Source organism: Conger conger, chromosome 9, assembly GCF_963514075.1.
Source record: "Conger conger chromosome 9, fConCon1.1, whole genome shotgun sequence".
Classification (NCBI taxonomy): domain Eukaryota; kingdom Metazoa; phylum Chordata; class Actinopteri; order Anguilliformes; family Congridae; genus Conger; species Conger conger.
Window position 1 is genome coordinate 22,805,087 of NC_083768.1, and position 18,893 is coordinate 22,823,979.

Here is an 18,893-nt window from a genome sequence, read left to right on the forward strand (position 1 = left end):
CATTCAAGACATGTGGTGTTGTAGTTCTGTATGAAATGTGGTGTAAAAATATTTGTTTCCTTAGCAATGCCTGTATTCCCATTCGGCCTACAGAGGCAGGTGGAAGGTGCGCTGCAAAGCGTATGCTTAAGCTAGATATTATTCTACTTTTCTGAATAATTGCACTTGTTTCAATTTGGTGCAGTGTGGACGCATGCTGACAACAGTGCTGCTGCGGTAGAACGTCTCTCGGGTAAGGTTACTTGCTGTAAGTCTGCCCCATATCACGATAACTTGGTGTAGAATCAACATGTTAGCTAGCTAGCTAGCTAACGGCATGTGGCCATAGTCCTTCTCCTCCGTGTCATGCATTTTACAGTAACCCCCTTTTTAAGAATCATTTTAACACAAGAGGTGACACTGAACGAGTGAAACACTTGCACGCAGCTATAGGTCGGCTCCACGCTACAGCTCCAGAACCATGGCTTCTAGTAAAAAAATAAAAATAAAATACTGGCCTATCCGGAGACAACAGGACGCTGTCCATGGTTCTGATGAAGACACTAACTAGTCCACAGACATCAACTAGAATGCGACTGTTACTGAAGCGTTTTGTTAAAGCTCTGTGAATCTAGCAACAATTAGACTCCCTGTACAGAACTTCCGGTCTAAACTTCCTGTGATTTTCCATCAAAATAAAAGCTGCGGGGTAACGTTAAATAATGAAAGCATAGTTACCACGTTGTCTGCGCTCTCACATGATTACCATTGTTTAAATGCATTTCTTAACAACTTATAACAGTCAGCAAACAACTAGCTTGCTATTTGACTAGTTATTATGATGCAGACCAAGCATAAACACAGTCGGTTCAGTAACAGCTCATTTGCATACCTGCTTTACCAAATGAAAAGGGGCATACATTTAATATATGTATATCTATGATATTATACATTTATTATCTACATTTATTATCATGTTCCCAGCAATTGTTGCTCTATTTACAGTGCGGTATGAGCATGCAATACTATTGACTGTCAATTGCCAACCAGCTCATTTGCATAGCTGATAACTCCAAAACTATAAATTATTAGCAAATGAAAGGGGGTATAGATTTACTCTAAATGAAGGGGGGGGGGGGTACATTTATTCTGTAGACCCATATCTTTAATATTGTGCAGTCTTTTCTGTGAAATCATGTTCCCAGCATGTCAGTGGCAACTGATAGTCCATAGCATTGTATGGCCGCCCCACATTGGAAACACAGCAACAATTACTAAGAACATGATTTCACAGAAAGTACTGTACATTATTAAAGATATGGGTCTTTATAGTAATTGTATACCCCCTTTCATTTGGTAACAATATATTGAGTAATTAACTATGCAAATCAGCTGGTTGTGAACTGAGTGTCTAACAATGCATGTTTTGGCCACACGTGAAATGCAGCAAAAATGTGCTGCCAAACAGGTTTCATAGAAATGAGTGTACAATCTTATATTCTCTTCAATTACCTCACTATCATATCCAACTGTATTAATTAAAAAAAGAAAAACGACATAAATAATTCTATTCACCGAACTTTTATTTTGATTAATGCGAACCAGAAGTCTCCAATTGTGGCCAGCAACAATTGCCAGCTTCACGGAGCTTTTTGTTAATTGGCTAAATCCAGCAGTGCTAAAAGGGTCATATTTCACCTCCAGCTCCATTCGGAAAGCAGTCAAAATCAATGGTTTCACAGTCAACCCACAGTCCTCGACCAAACGCTTCTGCCTTGAGGCTAATCCTACAGTGTATTATCAGATAAGGGAGGTCATGAATATTAGGAGTCCTTTCTGATTGTTGTCATTCGACAAAGCAATATAGGTTAATTTTCATGTTCAATCTATGAAACATTCCGTTTTATATTGTGTGTGTGTTGTGTGAGTTTTGTTGGCCTGATTTCTCCGTCACAGCCACGGATGTCGCGTCCGTATTACACCACAAGAGGGCAGCAAAAGATAAACAATCAATACATCTATTTTTACGACTATGTTATTGCCTATAATATCTGAGGCAAATGTTTTCTGAAATATACAGCGGCTAGGTGTACATTCATTGTTCGTGTTTGTTTTGGGTTTATGGTTGGTTAATACGGTTCCGTGGTAACCACCATGAAACGTTCAGTTGTGAACTATGAATTAACGAATGATGTAATGCCAGCGGACTTTACTTCGCCTAAAACGTGCCAGTTAGTCCAAGTATGTAGGCTAGCTGCTACACTTCGGCGTATATATATTAAAATATCTGCCATAATTTGAGGCTCGTAATGGCTTTGGGAATTCTCTGAAGTAGGGCAGGGACATCCAGAGGATGCACTGAGAAAGGTGGCTGTGATATGCTATGCCAAAACCGTCTGAAGAGCTAACTGTAGTAGTAGTTGCACCGCTGTCTTAATATAAGCGCACCGTGACACTAGACACATCATCAACCCTTTTCAGTACTTACTAATTTGACTCCTGCTACTCATGAAACGTTATGATTTCACACTCACAACTTCTCACATGTTCCCCATTCCTCCGATCCCCGAGTCTCACACACCCTCTGCAATACTTGGTCACGGTAAGACGCGCTTTTCCGTACCGCGCACGTAGGCAGACGGGGCGAAACGAAACATTTTGTTCTCTGAATGTCAGTCACCATACATGACCTCCCCCCCACTAACCCAGTAAATTTGATAACATTGTCTGTGGTCATAACGTCAAACAAGGTTGCCAAGTATTGTTTGGACTATGGCTGTAGCTAATAAATGGTCATCTGCAAGCGACTGTAACAACTGATATTTGTTCCACTGACATATCTAGCCTACACAATAAACTATTGGATTCGTTGTCAGTTTGAGAAAATGCCAAAAACCAAATTAGATTTGCCAGTTAGGAACATTCAAGAGGAGCATGTGAGCTCCAGCCCGCAATACAAACCGTTGGTGATGATTTGCTTGGCAATCTTACTTTATGAGCCTATTATTTCTTGTGCGTTCTCCTTGGCAGTGCGAGTAGCGGTGCCACCTGGTCTGTCGACCGAAGTTGCTTTGTGTGAGCTGGTGTCTGTTATCAAAGAGAGTGTTTGCAGTAGCCCACTAACGACCGCGCTGAACTTTTCTATTGCAATACAACCACCACTCATTGTACAGGTCCACTACCCACTTCGTGCTCCATCTTCTTCACATACTTATTCATGTTGCTAACTTCACGCCAAAAAGAGTAGGCGACCCCAGCACTCGTCTCCAGCTACTGTCAGGTTCCAATGTGTTCGTGGACTCGGCACGTTTACGTTGGGTGCAAACCTACAAACCCTGGGGAATTATCACGTCCCATATGCCTCTGATTTAATACCGTAGAAAGATAACCATCGTTACAAGTTTTATAATTTAGCAGCCAGTTTGATGATGGATAACGCAATGCGCGAGTGACACAATTACACATTTCATAAATCACGATTATATCATAGCCTAAAACTGATCAAGGGTAATATAACCAACGATCAGTAACAGTGTCGTGTTCCATCAGATTATAAACACGATTTACGTCTGCACGACTTCGCTGTATAAAAAACGAAGTTGTCGCAGCTACAAGAACTTGTAGAGGTAATGTACAAGACGATCCTTTCAAAACGAACAACAGGCATATTAGGCTATATATGATGGATGATCCGAAAAATTAAAAGCCCCTCATACTGTGTTTGCGGTTGGAAAACTTCATACGGCGCAGGCAACAATGATGCAAAATTAATATGCGTCAGAATAGACACCAAAACACAATTACGTTTTCATATAATTTAGCCATTAAAAGCTTAATAATTAATTTTTGCCTTATATTATCTTGCACGTACATGGCACTGGTATTATTCAGTAAATACACAACGCAGGCTATGCTTATAAAAGCAGTTGGCTGTGAATTGTCAGACAATTCCAATAAGAGAAGAAAGATTCGTTTTTAGCAGCGAATGAATTACATTAATACCACTGAAATCGAAAGTGCTACTTTGTATAAAGTTAGGGAGTTAAAGACACTTGCGGTTGACTACGAATCATAAGCAGAAATTGGATTCAATGAAATAGGAAGATTCAGAACTAAACGTTCCGGCACTGCAGGAGTTAACTGCAGCAGGGAGACACCATTTTGTTCACGCCCACAAGCCTATTTGCATAGCCGCCGTTTGGCGGGAAGTCTCCTTCCTTTCTTTGTGCGCCAGGACCCCTCCTCCGCGCCACTCTCAAATGGCGGGAAACGCTGGCTGGCCCGAGCGCGCTTGCTGCAGTGTTAGTGCGGCCTCAGCCACTCCACTCCCGTTTCCTACATTTATCAAACCCCCTACCCCCCCACTACCCGTGCTTCTGTCCCCAGCTATCGGCTAGAGCCGTCGCCAGGCAACCACCAGGGAACACTCCTTGTACACAGTCACATTGAACAGCGGCAGGACAGAGAAAAAAAACACTCTGTCCCCCCCTCCCCTCGTATTTTTTTTTGGCGCGAGAGGAAAGGACAGATAAATGCACGTCTTCATTGCCGGGCTGGTTTCAGCGGTACAACACAGTAGCCCGCTGAACACTGAAGGGTGGAACTGTTATCTGAGGTAGATGATATAGCACACTGCAGTGCACAACGTACTCATCCAGTAATAACAGATGTTTTCATTGCCATGGTTGCATTTTTACTTAACTTAATATGCATTCAGGTCTGTACATGCAACATTAAGCATTACACAGCAGTTCACTTTATACGAAGAATTAAGCTGACAAACATTTTTTCTGGCAATGGCATGCATGGTATGTTATGAATGTGGAACACTCACAACAGAATGAGGAATTACATTTGTCCTCCTTAAATGGTACAATACATGTCTGTAATTCCAACTGACCCCCCCCCCCCCCCCCCTCCTCCCTGGGTAGACGTTTCAAACCCGATGTACCATAAACTCTCTCGACCCGATTACCTCACCAGACAGTAATGAAGGTGTGCCTGCTTCTGCCCTACGGTTCCCTAATCTGGATTGCTATTGGTCAGACGTTCCCTGGCAGCCCTGTGGTGTGGCCGGTGGTTGTTTTACTTGAAAGATCGCTGTGGCTCACAGCTGACCGCCCACTTCACTTCTAGGCTTCCAGCCCACGGGAACGGTGTTTTATATTTTAAAAGCCGCTGTGAAAACAGGAAGACCCTTTGCCCCCAGCCCCTCCTCCCCCAAGCCAGACTGGCCCAGTAACGGCAAAGCTGGCTGGCTCGAAATGCGGTCAGAGAGAAAAGCAGAGCACAGCTCCCCCTGTTACATAACACAGCAGGAAACCTGCAGTGGCGAAAAAACAGTCTCCAACAAAGGACACGCTCACGGCCCCCTCTCCTCGCGTCTAGACACACACACACACAGAGACACACTGTCCCTCCGCTCTGCATGTACCATAACAAACTCACAGAACACACAAAATAATATTAACACATTCTAGTGCTAACAAAAACACATGCACTGCACAGATGCACACATTAACAAAATCTGTATTCCCTTACATATTGTATATATATAGACCACAATAGCATGTAAAATACATTGACATGAATGCACATGGAAGTACATAAATTGTTATGAACATGCTGAAACACAGACGCATAAAGTCACTCAAAAAACAGAATCCCTTCACATAGAACACCATACATGTATAATGATTAGGGCCGAGCAGAATCAGAATTTTCTGTTCTTTTGTTCCTCCTGTAACATAGCATTCCTGAACCAGTTAGAATTCAATAAAAATAAAAACGATATTTTCTCCTTTTGTTCCTGTTGGCAACCATTGAAACCGAAACCGTAACCATGTTTCTGAAAGTAATCAAAAACACAGCTAAAGTGTAGTTTTTAAGTTGTGTAGCAGTTGTTCTTGGAGATGCGCATGGCTTTATAACACAAAGAGACTGACTACCGGCAGACACAAAAAGTATACCATACACGTTACATAAATAAATTACACATATTAGTACATACACATAAAGATAGGCACATGCATACACACACCCCTCTGGCAAAGTTACAATGCAGAGGACGCTTATGCAGTTCTGCCGGTCCTGGGTCTTCAGATAAGGCAATGTCAGCCCATCACTCCCATGACCAAAGCACAGTTAAAGAACAGCAACAAGATGATTGCATAGGTGTCGGTGTCTGTGTGTGTGTGTGCTCATTAATTGGCTATTTATTTGTGAATGTGCATGCAATACTGTCAAATATCAGGGCAATTGCCCATGCTGGTGTTTTTCAGTTTCTAAAGCATTTTGAGTGAAGTCTGCATGCAGAGACTGTGACCTGTTGAAAGCAGTTCACAGAGATTCAGCTTCCATTAGCTCAAATCGACAGCGACCTCACCGCAATAAAATACAGCAAACACAATCGCTGTAAGGTGCAACAGATGTGATTATGGAGAGAGAAGTATAGAGCAGGATGGAATTTGTAGCAAGAGTTTTGTGTTGTGTTTTAGTAATATATAGGCTACTTTTTTCTGACACCTTAGAACAAGATTTGGCCCTTCTGAGGACACCCTATACCTGTGAGTGTGTGTGTGTGTGTGTGTGTGTGTGTGTGTGTGTGTGTCTATTAAGCAATGTAAACCATTTTGGTGTTCACTGACCAAACTAGGGATACATTCTGGTAATAACAATTCAATACAAACAATCTTCTGAGAACTGAGTGCTTTGTCCCCCCCCCCCCCCATCTATTGACATGTCAACACACTCACACACACACACACACACACACACACACACACACACCTTGACCGGGGTGTGGCAGTTCCTCATAATGAGCAGAGATGTTTGTTAACCTGGATGTAATCAGAGACATGCAAATTCTGGCACTATTGAGAGATAAAGGGCAGAAGTGGCCCCACTGTGACAGATAAGGAAGCGACAGTGCCCCAGATCTGTCATGGCTAACCGTCAGTCAGTCAGAAAGTCCCGCCACGCGAGGGGGGAGGCCCACACGTGCAGGAATGTGAGGTCTGCTTTCCAGAGAGAAGGGGCGAGGGAGTTATCTGGCGTCCCACCCACCACTTTGGGTGGAGGAGTCTTAGAAGCTGCGAGAATTCCCTCGGTACCAACAAGCAAGAAAAACAATGTGGTAAGAACACTTTCAGGATGTTGAGTCAGAAAGTCCTTGATGGATTACTGAGGGTTATTGTTTCTTTAAGATTTAATCCCATTTATGTGTCGTGGTACACAAGGTCATTTCAGATTAGGTTTTAGGGTTTGCTTTTCTTTTTGTTTTTACAGTGACATCTTTGAACTCTTGCCTCGGAGAGCAAGCAAGGGATCAACAGGAAAGCAAAGTATCCAAAGCTGCTGATTATCTGGGACTTGGATCTATATCTCTGGATTGGCTGTAACAAAATCAGCAATCTACTAGATTACTCTACCCTGGTTGTAGGTGTGGGCAACAGCTCCTATAAATCCACTGGCTTTGAAAGATTAAGGAGATCATTTTAGCTGGATTGACAGGCAAGGGAGCAGGCTGGAGGCCTACAAAGAAGTCAAATCAAACGGAGGAAAACACACCTCTTCCCCATCAACTCTACAGCATCTCCATGCCATCCTCTGAGGTAGAACTTGCTTCAGGTTCAGTTTCATGAGCATTTTTATTTATACTATGGAGGATATGGGACAAATAGACACTTAGCCTCCACACAAGGGAAAAGAAATGAGAGCTTGGGGTAGAAAGAATTCAAAATATGCACCATGATGATGCACTGTGTGTGTCCGGAATGAAAAAGAAGAAAAAATAAAAAAGAGGAATGTAATGTCTATGCGAATACTTTGTCAACTTAATATTTCCTGGGACAACTGTCCTCTATCTACCCATGTTCATTCATTCATAGTTAATAGCATGTTTCAAAGGCCAAACAACCTTGAGCAAACTTCTGCTAGAGGCACTGACAAACTGACAATAACAAAGTGCAAACAGGACTGCAATTAGCAGCCGCCGGGTCAGCTCAGGTTGATAACGGGCTTGACGTGGCCGAGCATGTTGTCTGAAAGGTGCAGAGAAATGTGAGAAAGTGGGACGTCAGAGGAGCTGACCTAACCTAACAGCTTCTGGAGGAGTCAAAACAGGAGTCAGCTTATAGACGCTTTTCTGGAGTTGTGCAACGTTCTCACTCCTGGAGGGCGAAACGACGGAGTCGTCTGAACCTCCAGCTTCCTGAAGGCCTGCTGTTCTGGCCACCTGTTCCCAAATCAATGGGGCATACAGGTGCTCCTCCTCTCCGCGTAGCACCCCACTGTTCTAGTCAACATGCACCAACACCGTCTTTCTCACGTACCCGTTCCACACTGAATGTGCCCTCATGTGTTTTCTATGTACTCCTCTGTTCCACATGCAATTTTCATCCCAAACACCTCTGGTGTTACACATTCACATCCATAAGTATAAAGTCAAATACAGTGATGCACAAAGACACACAGACTTTGTCAAATAAACAGAGACATTAGCACATGTATATACACATTTGCTTTATCACTGGGTTCAATGAATCACTGTATTCCCTATTTTGACTTACTCAAATTTCATATTTGGTATAGTTTCTTGTATTTAATTCTTTTTGTAAAAATGTCTGTGTCTGAGATGTTTGGGGCCCGTTCCCTATGTCTGAGAGTACAGTTTGGGGCTCGTTCCCTATGTCTGAGAGCACCATTTGGGGCTCGTTCCCTCTGTCTGAGAGCACCGTTTGGGGCCACTCTCTGTGTCTGACAGCACAGTTTGGGGCCGTTCCTGAGCTGGGTTCAGGGACCAGTCACACCGTGCCCAGATGGCAATGCTTTGTCTAACTGGATTAGGATTTTCTGCAGATTTCACAGATGACTTTAGGGGCCCTCCTTGCATGGTCCCTCGCCCCTGCAGGGTGCAGCCATGGTAATCCGTGCTCACCACGGCAACCAACACGGAGACACGCCCCCCTATCACCTACTCCATCCCTGCTCACTGATTCCAACAAAGCCACATACAGGTGGAGGCATATCTAATCTCTCTTTCTCTCGCTCTCATACACAATGAAGAATGGATATTAGCCATCTATGACAGCAGGTTAGAGCTCAAAGGTAGAGTTGTGTTTACAAGCAGTTACAAATTTATCAGCAAACCAGTTTATTACATGCAGCTATACTGACTTCAGTGTATTCCATACACACTGTGCAGATCTCCTCATAATATGTCTGCAGTAAATTTCCAAATTCTGAATAAGTAATTGGAAGACTACCGGACAATAATTTTGAGGGAATGGTCAACCCTCTGCAAGAGACAAAGGGGACACAATGCGAACCAAAAAAAAGAGAAACCGAGCATGAGCAAGCTACAGCTTACAGACAGACTAAATAATACTGATGGTCCTCATGAGGGGAAATGTACACAAATCATCTGAAGTTCTGCTGCTAACAAACCTACCCCTCATCCCAAAGCCTGTGTAGGACTGGTGGGGGTGTGGGAGCGTAAACATTGGGTAAACAGAAAGAGCTGGACGGGGAGTCCGAGGGGTCTGGAGGATTACCAGGGGCCTCTGTCATTAATTATTTTTTACTTAAGTCCATGTTCCAGATTTGAGAGGGCTACCAAACTCAGTAATCCTGCTTTGTGAAATAGCCCCAGAATTAGTTACAGCCAACAAGGGGTATAAACACCTGCAGGAAGACACAGAGCTACCTCCTGAGAGGACAGGGCGAATTTGAGGGCTGGCATCACCCTGACGCAGCGGGTCTTGGGGATGACATAACTGCGAAAAGGACATAGACTAACCCAGTGTCAGTGTTCCGGCAACATCCGGCGCAAATCTGACCCACTTAAAAAGCTGCAGGCTGTGTGAACCAATCTCACCATCTACTGTACTGGAGAAGAAACAGGCCATGGGTTTGAATCCTAATGTAGGGCACTGTTGTTGTCGACATTTCTTTCAACACTCCCCTGCCCTTCCCTTTTTCCTCTCTGAATTCACAGATGGAACACACGGCAGGACTTTTACTTTCTGGACTTTCCACCTCTACTGAATAGTGACAGCCTTCAGTGCCAGCTTACAGTTAGGAGGGAGGAATGAATGCAGCTGTAACCAGGGAAACACCGGCCTATTAAATCAACCTATGGTTTGCAGGCCACCTGCCACTGGAGACCTACCTTTGCAGTAGCAGGAATTCATAATGCATATCTTATTGTATTCTTATTAAGAATACAAGATACAATCTTGGAATACTGTGTTTTACCATTGGGAGAAACTTACTTTCACATTTTGTTCCATTTGTTTGTTGAAATCCCAGACACCAGCCTGCACTGTAGGGGGTTTCAGGGCTCATATCAAGGCTAGCTACAGGAGAGACGGTAGCTTGACCACACAGGACTTTATGTAATAAAAACATTAAAGTCACACCTTGAGAGTGTCGAATAAACAGTGGAAGGAAAAACAGATTATCACACGGCTAATGTGGAAAATGTGATCTAATACATGATGTAATCCTAAACATCCTGAGCATATATGTGGATAAACCTGTTCTATGGCTGAAATGTTGCTTTACTTAATTTCATTGCATCTCCCCCTCCCTTATTAAACATTTTTTCCTGTGTTGATTTTATAAATGAATAGGCCTAGCTGGTTTACTGTAGCCTTCATGAAACTTTAACATCAGGGGGATCTTCATTAAACTCATGCTAATTCGGTGCTTGATACAAAAAAGGCTCCATGATATTTTGCCAGCGGCTAATCCACAGAGAAGGCAGAATTTTGGCCCGTGTCTTTGTTTGGAAAAAGCTGTGGCACACGAAAGCTGCGTGGAACACAATGACCTCAGCGGTAAGCGGCTGTGTCAAACACTGACCTACTGCCCCACTTACGTCTGCTTTATGTCATAAATTGCACACGCTTACCTTCTTTATCCCAGCCGTGAATCAGCATAGGAGGCCAGTCACAATGTTCCCTGTCACGCAGACAAAAGGCAGGCACAAAAAATAAACTGAAATCACAAAGGCTACAGCCCACGGAATCACACAGCCGACAAGAGAATGGGCATCTTCGGCATTTCCTACCTTCCATACTGACAGGCAGGCTGGGTTCATGAATGCACATTTTATCTACGTGTCTCTGTACAAACATCATGGCAGACAGTGGCGTTGGCAGAATTTTACCTTTGGTGCGTTGTCCAGGGAGTGACTTGACACCTGGTGCCATGTACTCAGTCTGGTTATGAGTGCATTAAGCAACCTCAAAGCCCAACAGCAACACCTCAAATCATGTCAGCTGCACTGAATTACTTTTATTAATTAGCACTAATTCCTTTCATAGTTTTACACCAAATATACCATACATTACTCTGTAGTTTACTTTGTTCCAATTTAATAGTCTCACCAACAACCTTTCAGACATTGAAATGTGCAATAACTTGTATAAACCTTTTGTCAGGTTGTGTGGACCTCTGCTGACAAGATCAATGGCTATATTTGTGAGATCAAGGTTTCAAAACCATAGGAGAGAAAGAAAGCATCTCTTCTAAAGAGAAATATGCTTATGGTCAGGTCTCTAACTGTCAATGGAAACTCACCACAGGCTTGGATAAAAATTTTGTAGGCGTTCCCCACACACACACACACACACACACATATATATTTATAAACACAGTGAAGAATGAATCACTTGAAAGCATTACTCAAGGTTTGTGGGTATTCTCATAGGAGGACATTTGGGCGGGGCAGGGGAGGGGGTGTGAGACTGGGTCTGGCACTGTGCCCATCCTTGCGAAAGTGACAGTAAGAACAGGTCCTCCCCAGTTCACAGCTCCTTGAGCAACACTGATGAGCAACTGCATTGCACTGCTTTATTCAGTTAACTCAATTTTAAAATAGCCAATAAAACAAAGAATAACTGTATTCCCATTTTCATTTATGACACTATATTCTCAAAATATGTATCATTGCTTAAGAAAATTATGCCCAGTCATGAATATTAAAAACAAAAAGATGCACTTTCTTTGAAATGACTGACATTTGTGGTAAAGAAGATTGGAAGCAGCCTCCCTTTCCCTTCACATTCGACTCCACACTCCTCCAGTCCCTGTGTAAATATGAAGGCACATAAACAAGCAGCAGCAGCAGCACAGGACGTTCCTGGGAAAGAAAAATGCGTCACTCGTAAGTGTGCTGGCTGTGTTACAGGGTCTTGATCCAAACCGTGACGGGATCAAACTGCCAAATCGGCAGGGTGCTGGCACACTCTGACCAGGCAATCCTTGGCGAATCCTTGGCATCTGAGAGCAGCGCAGACTTCAGCTGTTCACAAGTTTGCTGTCAGTGATGCACTGGCATGTTCTTGTGTCACACAAGCGCGCAGTTTGCCGTTTGGGAGTAAAATAAAGTGATTCATGCCTGAGAGCTACCTCCTCCTTTGAGAGATACTTTCTACCTTCTGACAGATGCAGACCAGAGCCACTGATTAGATTACTGGTCTTAGGGAGAGGAGGACTATGAAACAGAGTGTCCATTCCAAAGTCAGGGTTTGCTAGAGCCAAAATGGACCCCACAAAGGCCTACAAATCCTCCAGTTACCTGCATCAGCACCACCCAATGGTTCAGTTCGAGTAGCACATAAGTCCAGGCGAGTTAAGTAGTGTTTGATGGTGGACACACAGTTTAAAACACACTGTGGCATCAGCAGGAATAGGCTCCCTGTGTCTGGCCCCATGTAGGCCTGTTCAGAGCCAGGGGCTAGAGCACTGGTGCTAGCCTACAAAGCACACTCGGTCCTGGGTGGCAGGTCGCATGTGGAGGCCTTGTGCTGTTCTGTGGCAAATTCAGACTTCCTCTTCTTTCTCAAATGGTATCGGTGGTTTTTGGACTTCAGGTGTTCTTAAAATGGAATTACAAAAGAAAACGAAATGAAACCCGCATTAAGAACTCATTCACACATTCAGAAAAAAGGCTATTTTGAAACATCTGATGGGTGATTAGGTAGACTGCACTGTTCTAGCTATGCCTTGAGTGGACACAAAAATAAGTCTCAAATGCCTTGGTCTTATGTTTTTCCTCTCAAGTAGAAAATAGGTTACCCTTTGCTTGACAAGTTAAATCGTCTTACCCCTTTGACAAATGTTAAAATGGGTCAAAATGAGCTCCTATCATTGGCAATACCTGTGTCTTACTTAGCAAAAACGTAATGGAAATAAGATTTTCTGAATACAAGACTGCGCTGTCTCACCGGTCCACTCCAGCTCTCCGATGATCAACTTGTCACAAAGCTCACACTCGTGTCGAATGCACTTGTTTTTCTGCTCCTCCCCTCCCATTCTGATTGGCTCCAGCGATGGCGTCTCTCCCTGACATGGAACGAAGGGGGTTGTGAGATCAGAGGGTGCTTCCGCAAAAGCGGTAAAGAGGTGAAGACCGCGTGACACGTACCGAATCAAAAAACAATGAACGATGAACACCCGGTCACAAAATAAACTGCCACCCAAAACAGTGCGGTGTGCTTAGCTGGAGTTCAAACCTCAGGTTTAAACCCCGAGGTCACACTGGCGTTTCAACAGGAGCAGCTATCCAAAGCTGTGGGACGCGGATTAGCCGCTGCAGGTGCGATGCAGTTCTGTGGTCGAGACGTTTAAACCCAAGGACCTGGCTAAGCACACTGCGACTGACCCCGTTTGTATCGAGCAGGAAGGAAAGAGACCAGAGACCCCCCTACAAGTGTCGCCTTGTAATAACATGTTATTTTGTGGCGTTCACCCAATTTGAATTGCAGAGTGAATACTAGGCAACATCAGGTGACCCTTCTGACCGTTAACAGCATCGCCATATTTCCCCCTTTGTCTGGCTCCAAATTCACTTCCATTCAATTCTGAGGCCTTGCTGAAGACCACGGTCAGCAGGGGCAGCTAATGTTGTTAGTACTCTCTGCTCTACGCAAATAAAATGGGGTAAGCTCAACAACATTACTTGTGTTGTACCACAGTGCAATATCCCTTTAAAAGATGATTATGTCAACCTAACATTTGTCATTTGCTGATACGAGTCATTGCACTCAACCTGCAGATATATTTAGTATCTGATGGCCTGATGATTAACCTGCTAATCATTTGCTTTCAAGCTGCAGTCTGCTTGCCCTCCGTTTATTTAATCATGTTTGATTTTTCATTTTATTCCCATTTTTGCATAGCGGGCGCCCTCGCGTAGACGTACTTTCAGCGGTGCGTCTTATTTGCCCAATATCCATTTCCTGTTCACGTCTTTTATGACTTAATTACGGTATGAATAATACATAATACATGGCCACACTCTGAACGAACCCATTGTCCCCTCTGCAGAGGAGGGTAATGTGACAGGCGGCCATCTCTCCTGGTCTTAGAGCAGACTGCCAGCATTCCCCTTAGGTAAGGACACACGCGACGAGACTGCTACATTCCCACATAAGCACCCGATCACATCCAGTCTCATTAAATCTCATTAAGCCAATTCTGCTGCCCTTGGTGGGTGCTTAGTAAAGTGGACCGGAACATGACATACTGAAGCAACACTTGTACAGTTCTATGGCCGCTCCTGAGCCATATGCCTATTGGCTGTGGTCGTTGTGGACTGACAGAGGAAGGAATAGCAGCAGTAAACGCAGGGTTATGGGTTTGAATCCTGGACAGGAGACCAGAACAAGGGATTTCACTACACAGCAGTACAATGCATTGTGAGTCACACACTAAACCCAGTGTAATTACAACAAAGCCATACCTTCTGCAGACTAGCCAGAACCTCTAAAGCAGGTGTGAGAACGGTCTTCTCCCAATCTGATACGTCTGTTACGTCCAGTCCAAACACTGGCAGGACATTGGCTCCAGACCCTAGGATAAAAACAGCAGACTAAAAAAACTGGACAGTGGGTTAGGGAGGAGCATCAGTCCGCAGTGTGGAGCAGTGGTCAGAGCAGCAGTGTGGGGAAGTGGTCAGGGCAGCAGTGTGGAGCAGTGGTCAGAGCAGCAGTGTGGAGCAGTGGTCAGAGAAGCAGTGTGGAGCAGTGGTCAGAGAAGCAGTGTGGAGCAGTGGTCAGAGCAGCAGTGTGGGGAAGTGGTCAGGGCAGCAGTGTGGGGAAGTGGTCAGAGCAGCAGTGTGGAGCAGTGGTCAGAGCAGCAGTGTGGAGCAGTGGTCAGAGCAGCAGTGTTAAGCAGTGGTCAGAGCAGCAGTGTGGAGCAGTGGACAGAGCAGCAGTGTGGAGCAGTGGTCAGAGCAGCAGTGTGGAGCAGTGGTCAGAGCAGCAGTGTGGAGCACCAGGGCTGTTGTTAACAGCAGGGGTCAGACAGTGACTCCTCCTCTGGTCAGGAGGCAGTGCAGCCTGACTCCCCTGGGGAGTAAAGGGTTATGTCCGCACGGTGCAGAGGGTCCCTGAAGCAGAGCGAAGCTGCTGACTCACAGAGGCTCGATAATCTCCCCGTTCTGACCATGTCAGCACTCCCGCCCAGCCTGCCCCGCCCGCCCACACGGGGCCCCAACCGTCACTATTGATCCAGTCACAATGGAGCAGCACAGAGCGCGCGCACACACACACACACACACACACACACACACACACATACTATACACACACACACTATATAAACTACACCCACACATACTATATATACACACACATACTATATATAACACACACACACACACACACACACACACATACTATACACACACACACACTATATAAACTACACCCACACATACTATATATAACACACACACACACACACACACACACACACACACACACACACACACACACACACACACACACACACACACACACACACACACACACACACACACACACACACACACACACACACACACACTTGAGTTGAGACTAGACAAGTGGCAGACATGCAACTGTGTAAATCGGTGCCCAGAACAACCAGCAGCCCATACTGAGACACCTACCGAGTCAGCACTATCACGCCAATACCTCTCTCCCATCCTCTCATCCTCTCCTCCTCTCCTCCTCTCCCGCTCTGAGGCAGCATTGATCCCCCCACCACAGTGGCCCGCCCCGCTGGCCCCCGCTGCAGCGTCACAGGGCATTACCGCCGTGGAGCGCTGCCGGCTGGGGCGTTAGAGAGCGCTTTACCCCGCCGCACATGCCCTCACACACACTCCACACCCACACTCCCGCATCGCGCCCAGACCTGGCTCAAACACGTAACGCTTTCACATTTAAAATACTCAGCTGAGCTTAATATGCTCAGCTTAATATGTCAGCTGAGCAGCAAGGGAGTCTTTTTCTGCCCTGCCTTTTCTCCAGTTACACCAAAATGCATAATGTAGTTGAATCAAGCACTGGAATGAATGCATTTGAGCTTACACAATTAAAAGAAAAAAACATCATATACTGCATTACATGCATTATAGTGTAAATGTATAATGTAGCCAATCATGTGGTAGCAACTAAAACTTTTTCAGACCAAATGTCAGAATGGGGAAGAAATGTGATCTAAGTGACTTTGACTGTGGAATGATTGTTGCTGCCAGACAGGGTGGTTTGAGTATCTCAGAAACTGCTGATCTCCTGGGATTTTCATGCACAGAGGAGGAAAGGTCAGAGGAGAAGGGCCAGACTGGCTGTAGCTGACAGTAACACAAATAACCATGGTATGTAGAAGAGCATCTCTGAACACACAACGTATCAAACCTCTAAGTGGATAGGCAACAGCAGAAGAATTCTTAATAAAAGTTTTTTTATTTTCATTTTTTTAAGTCTAATAAATACCTAAGTGCTCACGGAGTGTATGCCAATGGACATGTGCATGCATGCACACAACATGAAGTCCACTCCCCTCTTGACCTCACAACACGTTAAAACGCCACGTGACGCATCTCTGCATTATCCCCACAATACCCAGCCCTGCCGACCTGCAGATGAATTAGCCTGATTAACATCACTGGGAGCCTCGAGTGCAACACAAGAACCGGAGCACTCTGTCACTTCCGCAACCTGTAACCCGACACGTCTAATCCTGGTGTGCATGTTTGCGTGCGTCTGTCCGCCAGCAAAGAATACTAAGCTTTTTAACTGTAGCCAACCGTAACAACCGTGAAACCAGTGTAAACAGTTAGCGCTCACACACATCCTGTTAAATTCACACATCCATTCACTGACGTCCAAACCCCTGGGGCCTACCCCCTGCCCCGGCCTCCCTCAGGGCCGAGAGTGGGGCAGGCGGGAGGTATCAGTTCGGCGTGCGGCGTGCGGTTTCCCTGCAAGCGCCCCCCCCCCGCCCGGGGGACAACAGCGCGGGCAGGTGGGAAGGCTGAGGAGCCGGGGCTGATGGGAGGAACACCAACACTACCTGGGCCATATGCGGAGTGGGCGCTCTTTCGGCTGGGGTGAAAAGCACTCGAGACACTGAGACAGAGTGAGAGTGGGGGGCGGGGGGCTGACAGATGCAGGACGGAGCTGCACTGAATCAGACTGAAATCTTAGTAAAATAATCCCTGACGCAAAGAAAAAGGGGAGGGTGGTAGGTTGCCCATGGCGATGTGAAGTGTTGGGCACAATGGGTTGTTAACCCAGGGGTGGGGCCTCTCTCCTCGCGTTCATACGCCTCACCTCTACCGTGAGGCTGGGCGGGGTGTGTGTGTGTGTGTGTGTGTGTGGGGGGGGGGGGCTTTCTGTATGCCGTCAAGATCAGATCAAAGAGCACTGGGCCCCTGGTGCACCTGCTTCCCTTTGTGGGTAAGAAAGAGAGTGCAGACAGGAGACATGTCTGTGCTTGAGTGTCTGTGTGTGTGACAGTGCCTGTGTGTTTATTTGTGTGTGTGTGTGTGTGCGTGAGACAATGCCTGTGTGTTTATTTGTGTGCGTGCATGCGTGCGTGTGTCAGAGTGATGAGCACAAGGAGTATGAGAGTGTGCGTGTGTGAGACAGTGCCTGTGTGTTTATTTGAATGTGTGTGTGTGTGTGTGAGTGGGTGCGTGTCCGAGTGAAGAGCACAAGGACTAGGAGTGTGTCTGTGCATGTGACAGTGCCTGTGTGTTTAGTTGTGTGTATGTGTGTGTGTGCACGCATGTCTGAGTGATGAGCAGAGTATGAGAGTGTGTGGGTGTGTGTACATGAGCATGAAAGAGGAAGGGCAAACACTTGGACGCCTGATACTTTGTTACTGTCCTCACTTGACTCTCTGGTCTTGTATGTCTTTGAGTCACTCACTCTTTACCCAGTGCTGTTTGTTGCAGAGTCTCCCTGCTTTACTTAGTGCTGTTTGGTGTTCGGTGTCAGATACAGGAATCACTTCAGCTCCCCAGCTGTGCTGGGCCGGACTACGGTGTGACAGCTGTGCTCTTTTCTTTCATCCGCCTTTCTTTTTCACTCTGCCTTTCATTCTATCTCTCCTTTCTTCATAAACACAAACTCCTGATTCTTGTTTAACTCTTGAGTATCACATAGCAGGCAGAAACATACAGAGACAAAGAGATTGATGGACGTAAACGCAGAAACCCGAGTCCAAGTTTAACGTCCGTGTAAAACAAGGCGGAAAACGGCCGCCGTTAGTCTCCGGACGGGCGCGGGGAGGACGTCTGAAACGGATCCCTTCCCGTCGCCCCACCGGGACTTCCCAAATTCCGGAGGTGTTCAAAGGCGCAGGCGTAAGGGGACACCGCGGTGTCACAGTTCAGCGGGTTCACACCTGTCGCCCGGCCAGGTCGGGTTTCCGTCACTCACGCGGCTGGGCGTCTCGGGGGGTTTACCGGCCCTTTCAGAAACACACAATGACCGCCAACAGCCGCTACCCGCCACCGCTTGTGTAAACAGCAGAGACAGCCTCGGGTAGCGCAGCCAAACTTAGCGAACGGTCACTCTACAGCCAATGACCGACTGAGCCCCTTGGCTGGAATTGACCGTGTTAGACTCAAG

At 45.7% G+C, this 18,893-nt stretch overlaps 1 protein-coding gene across 1 annotated transcript in view; it reads right to left on the reverse strand.

The window, feature by feature from the left end:
* Window positions 1–11,255: 11,255 nt before the first annotated feature.
* Window positions 11,256–18,893, reverse strand: part of trit1 (tRNA isopentenyltransferase 1) — a 37,382-nt gene continuing 29,744 nt past the window's right edge. Inside the window, exons 9-11 of the mRNA XM_061254823.1 lie at window positions 14,732–14,841; window positions 13,215–13,332; window positions 11,256–12,865 (exon numbers count right to left, since the gene is read on the reverse strand). Of these exons, the coding sequence (XP_061110807.1) occupies window positions 12,744–12,865; window positions 13,215–13,332; window positions 14,732–14,841 (350 nt within the window). The 3' untranslated portion in view covers window positions 11,256–12,743. The remainder of the gene's footprint in view (window positions 12,866–13,214; window positions 13,333–14,731; window positions 14,842–18,893) is intronic.